The sequence below is a fragment of the Porites lutea genome, chromosome 7, assembly GCF_958299795.1.
Source record: "Porites lutea chromosome 7, jaPorLute2.1, whole genome shotgun sequence".
NCBI lineage: Eukaryota > Metazoa > Cnidaria > Anthozoa > Scleractinia > Poritidae > Porites > Porites lutea.
In genome coordinates, this window is record NC_133207.1 from 25,376,818 (window position 1) to 25,385,983 (window position 9,166).

At 39.6% G+C, this 9,166-nt stretch overlaps 1 protein-coding gene across 1 annotated transcript in view; it reads right to left on the minus strand.

The window, feature by feature from the left end:
• Window positions 1-2,962, minus strand: part of LOC140944671 (RYamide receptor-like) — a 5,518-nt gene extending 2,556 nt beyond the window's left edge. Inside the window, exon 1 of the mRNA XM_073393789.1 lies at window positions 2,402-2,962. Coding sequence (XP_073249890.1) covers window positions 2,402-2,962 — 561 coding nt within the window. The remainder of the gene's footprint in view (window positions 1-2,401) is intronic.
• Window positions 2,963-9,166: the final 6,204 nt, after the last annotated feature.

Consider the following 9,166-nt stretch of genomic DNA (forward strand, 5'->3'; position numbering starts at 1 on the left):
TAATGTGTGCATAAAACAGGCAGTTTTTATGTACATCACTTACTTCTGGATCGAACTAAAAAGAAGGAGTCTGCTGTCGGCAAAGGGAAACTAGCAGGTTCTTCCTCAACAAATAGTCGAGGCTTGTTACTTCTTTGCTGACTGAAGTTTTAATTGTTACGAATTTCAATACTTGTTGGTTACAATTCTATTGCTCGATAACTGGCAATCATTTTTATAATGACCAAAGTGACCCAAACGCTCAACTCATATTAATTGACTATTTTCCAATTCCCCATAATACACTCTGTCTGCCCCCCAAATTTTGCATAACTTATTGTCTTAAAATGCTCTTGGAAAAATGCAGTACTCCCAGGAGCATTTAAAAACAATGGTTTATGCAAAATTTGGGGGGCAAACAGAGTGTCTTATGGGGAATTGGAAAATAGAGAATGCTTGAGTAAGTCTTGTAATTATTGGCTGGGAGAAACTCATTAGCATTAAACCTTCGAGTTATTTACTTTGTCAAATCGATTTTTTTCTGTCTTAAATTGACTTTCAAGCTTTGGTTGTCAAGTAAATATGAAACCTAGGAGAGCGAAGAGAGAGAACAAAGAATTGGTTTCTAAACAAAATGTAAACAATATCATACAGTAACAAGACCTGTTTGTTTAGCGCCGAGCGAAGAGAGTTTAAAATCTCGTCGCGCGCGAAGCGTGGACCGCGCGTGGATCATAGCGAGCTGCAAACTCGCATCGCCCATCTATTCCTCGATTCCTCGTAGAAACTGTTTTTTTTCTCTTCTTTTCTTTTCTTTTTTCTTTACGTTTAATCTTCTGTTTAGTTATTGCACTTTTGTTTTATTCCTTTATATTGCTTAAGTTCTTTAAATTTATAAATTTTCTCGAAGTCCTTCGTGAGGTCCTGCGATTCACGTATTTCTAGTTCTAATGTGTTGAAAACGCCCAATTCAAAACGTATGTTGAATTTGTGTCAGATAAATAGTAAAAATACAACGCCAAGCCAAGAACATTTTTAATGTGGCTCTTAGCCCCACGAGGAAGCTAACTTTACGGCTGAGAAAGAGTGATCAGGGAGTCTTGTGATCAAGAGCGCAAGAATTTTTTTCATCTACGAACAGTATAACAATTTCATCATTGTAGTTCTGTAGTTTCTCTTTAAACTGTTTGAAGCAGCTCCAAGGCTGGCTCGATCCTTTCCCCATTCTCGAGTTTATGTTTGCTGCGCGCCTTCTGTACAACGCAGTATTCATCACGGCGATCAGTTAAAATTCAAACTTTTTAAACTTTAATTTTCATGTCCCCTTGCGAAGCCTGAGCCCAATAATTGTTATTTTAATAACAATTACTGAAAGACCGATATGAAGACCGATATGGAAAGACTGTATAAAAACGCGAACTCTATATCAGAAGACCGATATGGCCGTCCTTTCTGCTGAGCAGACTAACGAATGCTATTTTAATACCATGGTGGTTGTATTTAGAAATCGATTGAAAAGAAATTTGGAAACCAATAAGAGTGGACATTTTAAACTGGTGTGATACATATTATTTGCATGTAGAAATACACCTATTATGTATTTAAACATAGGTCAGGTGATCAAAATTTATAAAGCCACAAAATGTCTATAAAAACATTACAAAGGGGCAATATCATTTAATTGATTTTGTGTAAAAGACAACACCTTGCCGCTTAACTTTCCTGTTTAACTTTTTGGATTGTAATTTTTGCAGTGGGCGAACGGCGTACGTGCCACAAAAACATGCAGTTTTTTTCTTTGCTTCTTTTGACGACGCAAAAATACTGTCACACGTTAGAGTGGCGCTCAAAATTCAACAGATATTTATAATTGTCCCTTTTATTCGTTTATTTTTTTGCGGCAGAACCTCTTCCCTTAACTTAGCGGTTCCGCAGTAATTAACAGTTGTACAGTTGTACTTCGCCAGCCTACACCCCCAATAACGTTTCTAATGATCCGTTCCTGAGTTTTATTTACCACCCAACCTTTTACAATACATGGCCTATGCATGCTGTCACTTTTCGCCGACATGGGAGATTTAAACTGAACACATCTTATTTAAAATCCTCAGTTATGTGCGCCGACGGCAGTCGTGGTGATTTTTTATTCACGAGTGTTCCTTAACATATTCAATCAAAAGCACATTTTTGCGACTTACGCCTGTACAAAAGAACATTTTATGAGTCTTTTAAGAGCTTTTCGGTAATTACTGCTAAACATAAAACAGATAATCGGGTTGACAGCACAGTACGCGCAAGTCATATAATAGGTGACGTCATAGTATATCCAGAAACTACACGAGAAATGCGTGAAAGTGTCCTGATACTCTATGATTAAATAGTTGATAGAGAAAGGTAAAAAGCAAAGCACAAACACTGTTACGATAGCAATGGACATTTGAAGCACGTTTCGGTTTCTTTTGTTCCGCTGTTGCTGACTGTTCGCGGACTGTTCACCCGGGTGTGCCTTTGTCTTGAGCTTGATAACAATGATGGAGTAAAGAATGACTAGCAACAGTACAGGTATAAATATAAACAGTATGTAGGAAGCTAGTTGGTAACTGGCAAAGGATGAGAACTCTTCGAATGCTTTCTTCCATTCCAGACCACACCAGGTTCCCTCCGGGTATTCAACGAGCTCGAAAGTGAACAAGTGTGGCGAATAGAAAGCTACGGCAACTATCCATGTGGAGAGAATGAAGAAGGGACACAGCTTGGATCTGATGAGTGGAGAACGGAGTGGAAATACCACGGCTCCAAGGCGATCCACTGCTATAAGAATCAGATTCTGAATCGAAACGACAGTGGAAACGTCTGAAAAGAAGGGGACAAGCTTACACAAGGCCTGACCAAGCTGACCACCGCTAAGAAACGAGTTGGTGTGCAAGTAGGACAGTCTCCAAGGTATCAAGAATATTGGAAACAGCATATCAGATGAGGCCATGTTTGCGATGAAATAATTTATCGGTTTTCTTAAGTTCGGCGTTTTATAAACGATCATAACAATGAGAGAATTTGCGGCCAGTGAAACGATAATGAACAGACAGTAGGTAACGGTTGCTCCGATTTTCCACGCTGTGGAATTTAACTGAGTGAAGCAGCTCGAAGACTCGCTGGATCTGTTCGCCGTTGAGTTCATGCTGAGTTTTGCGACGTTTCTACGGAATTGTACACATGCAGTCAAGTAACTTTGAATTACTGCTCTGTATACTGCGTATGCTGTTTGAGTGGCAGAACTTTTATTGACAATTGCAAGCCCCCTGCGAAGCCACAGCACAGCTGTCCTCTGAGGCCTTCAAAGAGTGACTTTGTATTGTAATGTTCCGGCATTATCCGCTAACCGACCTTTTGACAGAAACAGTGGGGTATTAGACTGTTATAAACCAACCAGAACACTTCATTTAGGTCAGGTGGTTGTATTAAGAAATCGATTGAGAAGATGATTAAACAAGTGTGTTTTAACACATTAAAAAATGATATCTTTGGTAGTACCATCATCAACAACACAAGTTTGACAGTTAACCACAGGAAGCAGAGGCGAAGCTGTCTTTAGGCCATTAAGTGCCCAGGCTTAACAGGTGAACATGAGGAAAAAATAAGTGCATATTATCACGTGTGCAATAAAACATGAAGTTTTTATAACATTTACTTCTCGATCGAGCTAAAAATGGAAAAACCAAAAGTCTGCTGTCGGCAAAGAGAAACTAGCAGGTTCTTCTGACAAGGGCCTGTTCAGACTCTTTTGACTGCTCAGTTTTAGTTGTTACAAAATTCAGTACTTGTTGACTACAGCTCTTTTTTTTCGATAACGTTGTGACACTTTATTTATATATAGTAGCGATTACTACTTTTAGGGTTCCAAGAGGAGCGTTTAATGACGGGAGTCATTTAAAAGAGAAAGGACTGAGTTTATTGTCATTTATGTAACAACCTACTTTTCAAAACTAATATGCTTTCGGCGAAAATATAAAGAGAGCTTATGAATAGCGGAATATCCTGTCATCATCAACGCCTAATAAATGATGCCGATGGTTTGTCGCTCAATTTTTAACTTTTACCTGAGACGGGACAATCTTCAAAAGCGCCGCCGACAAAATTTTCCCCCTGGCAAAAACTAGACAAAATCGATTAAATATACTAAAATGTGTTTTTAGTGTCAATAATTGAAAATCCATTATTCTTTCCATTAGCAAATGCAAGTGTTGTTAGTTGATGTGCCAATTTGAAAATACGCATATTCGATCATGAGCTACACTATTTGATAGTTAAATACAGGAAGCATTTAAGCCATAAAAGCCCAGGCTAAACAGGAATTTGAGGCAAAACTATAAATGTATGTTGTCACGTGTGCATAAAACCTGCAGTTTTTATGCATTCACTTCTCGATCGAACTTAAAATAGGAGGTTATAAAAGAAACGTTCTTCCTTAAAGAAAAAGACAAGGCGTACTTGTTTCTTCCGTCAGTCTTTGACTGCTTTTAATTGCTACAACCTTCAGTATTTCTTTACTACAATTCTTGTCTCTCGATAATGTTGTGGCATTTTAGGTATTTAGGTATTTAGGTATTTTATTTATTTGCCACACGATTACGATAATTACAAAAAGATGCCAAAAGAAAAAAATGTAGGAAGAGATGGCGAGGAGGCCTAAAAGAAACTATAGAGCTTATGTTAATTAGGCCTCCTCAATTACAATTTTTCGAAGATAGTATAAACATTACGGCGACGGATACAACATAATATGAGGTGAAAAATTAAACTAATCAATATTACGGAAGTTTACAAATGTTGAATATTAAAAGGCTTTTTCCCAAAATTTTTGTTGGAGTATACTAATAATTATTACAAATAAATGCCTTAAGTGCTCTTTTAAAGGAGAAAGGTGAGGAAGCGTTGATGATGTTGGTGTTTAAGGTGTTGTAAAATTTAGGTCCTTGATAAAAAACGGAAAATTGTTTGGTTCGAGTACGACAGAAAGGCAGACGAAATTTACACGAGTTTCTTGTATTATACGAATGAATTTGACTTTGTAAGGTAAATTTACAATGAAATTTTAAAGGTAGAGTATGGTTTTGATAGGAGTACATGAATAAGCCTAGTTGTATTTTATCTTAAGAATGACCTGAAAACCCACCCGCGTAACTCATATCAATGCAACCATTAGCCGTCATAACGCGCTGCTCCCGTCCTAAAAGCGTGACGCCTTGTTCTCATATTCGCACTCTATTCTGATCAACGGATGAGCAAACTCGATGTGTCCTTCCTCATGTAACCACCTTTTGTGGCTTACACGCGCGAAGTCAGTTTAAGGAACATGATGGTCTGTTCCACAGACGACGCGTCTTCTGAGCAGCCTGGTTCCCGCGCATGTCAGCGTCCTCGATTGAACACCTGCAATTACATCAGTTCTGTCGCTGATACGCGGTACTAAGTCTTTTTTCCATCCGTGACCATTCCTACTTCTTTACATTGGTTAAATTGAGCTGTTCCAGGCTCTCAGATAGTCAGGGGGAAGGGTACGCGAAATGTTCGCGGGGCGGAAAAAGGAATCGCTGCCCCTGCTATACTACAGCAAGCAGATTAATGAATACTAAGCCATTGTGTTTGTCTCATTTAGAAATCGACTGGTGAAAACTGTTAAGATACATATCATTTTTCGTTAATATTTCTTTTTATTTTTCAGCTTATTTCCCCCTTGCATGAATATTTATTTTGTAGTTCACCCACCCCCTCCCCCACAACGTTTCTAATGGTCCATCGCACCCTGCGAGCAGAACTTCCCAACTTGTTGAGTGACGGCAAGTGATCAAGCGAGCGAATGAACAGCTCTGGTGCTGGAAGGGTGCATTGTCCATCCCTGAGTTTTATTCAGTGGCAGATCCAGGGGAGGGGCCCGGGGGCCCCGCCCCTCCTTATTTTTAAACCAAACTAAGGCCCGAAGAGTCGAAAAAAATTTTTGGAGACCTGCCCCCCCCCCCCTCCCCTTATCTAAGGGTCTGGATGACCGCCCCCTCTTCCTTATCTCAAGGTCTGGATCTGGCACTGTTATTTACCACCCAAACTCTTACAATACGTCGCCTATGCTATCACTCTTTGCAGTCATGGCAGGGCAGAGGCAGGGGGGCATAAACTGGAACACATTTTACTTCTTAAAGTACATTAATAGTCATGATAGTTTTTATTGGCGAATGTTCCACGAACCTCTTACTCAACATATTCAATGAAAAGCACATTTTTGCGACTTACGCCCGTACAAAAGAACATTTTACGAGTCTTTTTATACCTTGCCGATAATTACTACGAAACATAAAGTTTATCGGGTTGATAGCACAGTAAGCGTGAATCAAAAAGTAGGTTACATAAAAATATATCGAGAAACTACACGAGAAATGGGCAGAACTGTCCTGATACGCTATGATTAAATGGTTCGTTCTGAAAGGCAACCAGCAAAGCAAAAACACTGTTACGCAACCACAACGAGCTCTAAAGTGAAGACATCTGAAAAATTAAAAACTATGGCAAAGATCCACGTGACGAGAATGAAGAAGGGACACAGCTTGGATCTGATGAGTGGGGAACGGAGTGGAAATACCAGGACTCAAAATCGATCCACTGCTATCAGAATCAGATTCTGAATCGAAACGACAATGAAAACGTTACCAAAGAAATGGACAAGCTTACGCAAGACCTGACCAAGCTTACCACCGATAAGAAACGAGTAACTGGTGTGCAAGCCGGACAGGCTCAAAGGTATCCAGAATAGTGGATACAACAAATCAGATGAGGCCATGTTTGCGATAAAATAATTTATCGGTTTTTTTAAGTTCGGCGTTTTGCAAACGAGGATAACAATGAGAGAGTTTGCGACCAGTGAAATGATGATGATCAGACAAAAGGCAACGGTTCCTCCGATTTTCCACGCAGTGAAATCAGTAAGGAAGCTCTATGACCCGCTGGATCCGTTCACCGTTGAGTTCATGCTTAGGTTTGCGACTTATCTGAGGAATTGTACAAATGCAGTTAAGTAACTTTGAATTAATGCTCTGTATATTGCGTATCCTGTTCGATTCAGAACTTTTATTGGCAATTGTAAGTCCCCTGCGACGCCTCAGCACAGCTGCTTAAAGTGAGTTTGTATAATGGTGTCAGTTCTCAACTGACCTTAAGCCAACCAGAGTATTAAGAAATTGATTGAAAAGATAGGGCCTTTTTTCATTAGCGAAAAAGTTGTTTGTTAATCGAGACAAATTTTCCGTCATCATCAACGCTAAACAAATGATGCGGATGGTTTGTCGCGCTTTTTTAAAAATTTTGTCTGAGACGGCAAAGTCTTCAAAGGCGCCGCGGACAAAATAAAAAAAAATCATCGCTTTATATATGATCTATATTTTGTTCTCTTACCCAAAATGCTCTGTGAGCACTATTAACTTAGGAAGTACTGTTGACTGCTAACCACTTTAAACAAGCTATTCTAACACTTCAGAACATTTAAAACGCTATTGCAAAAAGAACGAAAACACGGCTGGGCTTTTAGCGCCAGTTTTCTTGACAACGATAACCCCAAATCTATGTACTTGACAGGGGCGTAGCCAGCCAATAGGCTTGTAGGCCCGGGCCTACAAAGTTTTGGTTTTATCACTCTCACGCTTGTAATAAATTTTGCGTTGTTGGGGTGAGCTAAAAAGCTTAAGAGTTCAAAGTGTTGGTGAGGTCAGACTAGTCATGCATGTAATTTTTAGGATATGAGGAAATGAAAGTCAGCCACGACAAGCTGGCTAGGCCCCCGCTTGAGGAACGAACAAGAACGTTTTTGAGGCCGATTAACAACTGTGGTCAAACAAAAGCATGTCTCGGGACACTTCATCGCGTGTGCCTCATAAAACAATCTAGCCTCCTACCTAGACGAAAAAAAAACGTCTGAGAGTTCTTCAAATCCTTTTTACGTTAGTTTCCTGTCATATGAGCTTTCAGTACCCTATTATCTGTGCTGTACTGATTTCACAGACTCGGGTACTTTCTACTCTCTTATTATATATGGAGTATACATGGTTGACTCCGCAAGCGGGCAAGATGAGCCTATCTTGTCTGCTCGGGAGTACCTGCTTTGTCCTGCAAGAAAAGACTTTGTTTTAACAACATGATAAATCCTTTATTGACCAAGCTTGTTTGCTCAAGACGGCTGGGTACTAGCCTCGTTCTTTTTTACGTTTTTAAGGGCCTCAAGGGAAAAACTTGGCCAATATCCAGCCATATTGCCCTTACCCATGCTTAGTAACCCTTGTTGTCTACATTTCCACATTCGCGCTGTTTTAGACCTTCTCCCGAAACATGAGTTCATTACGGTCGATTGTAACATGTTTAATCGCATTATAATTCTTGATTACGAACGAAGATTAATGGTTTCTATGACTAAAAATAGATTTCTCTAAGTTATGAACTTTTCTTGTGATTAAATATTTTAAAAATATCTGATAGTATCCCATACGCCTTCAACAATTTAAGCCATTGATAAAATAGACTGTTCAAAGTCCCTAATTTTCCGCAAGATGGTTGAGGTCGAGCGCTCATCTTCACTGACAACCATTTGGTAATAGGTTGCAAATGTTCCGAGGGGGCGAACGTCGGGCTTTATAGCGGTGGGGGTAGAAAGGCCTCCTCAGGGTCTCCTCCCAAACCGTCCCCCGCCCCCCTATGTAGATAACGTCTACAGCCCTCGTTCTCGGCTATCTTTCGGAACAGTCTATCTATGAAGACATGCCGCGCTATGCTCAGTTGTTTTCTGAGGCGGTGGACAAAATCTTTATGTTTTGATCAGTCAAATGAATTACCTAAGCAGCATTTTCACACACTACTATTGATAATGCTATAAAACAGGTTATAACTGTAAGTCTGTGGACAAAATCCTATGCTGTGACCATTCAGTTGAACCTTTCAGCAGTACTTTCACGCGATACTATTTATTTAGCGTACAGTTCTACCTTCTACGTTTATGAACGCAATCTCATGGTGTTACCAGTCAAATTAAGCCTCTTTAGCTGTAATATTTGTTTTCCAATGGTTTTCTAGAAAATTACATTTGAGATAAACCTCGAATTCTGATTTCGGTCTTTGTAAGGACAGTTTCTATGCTACTTACAAAGCCTAACTA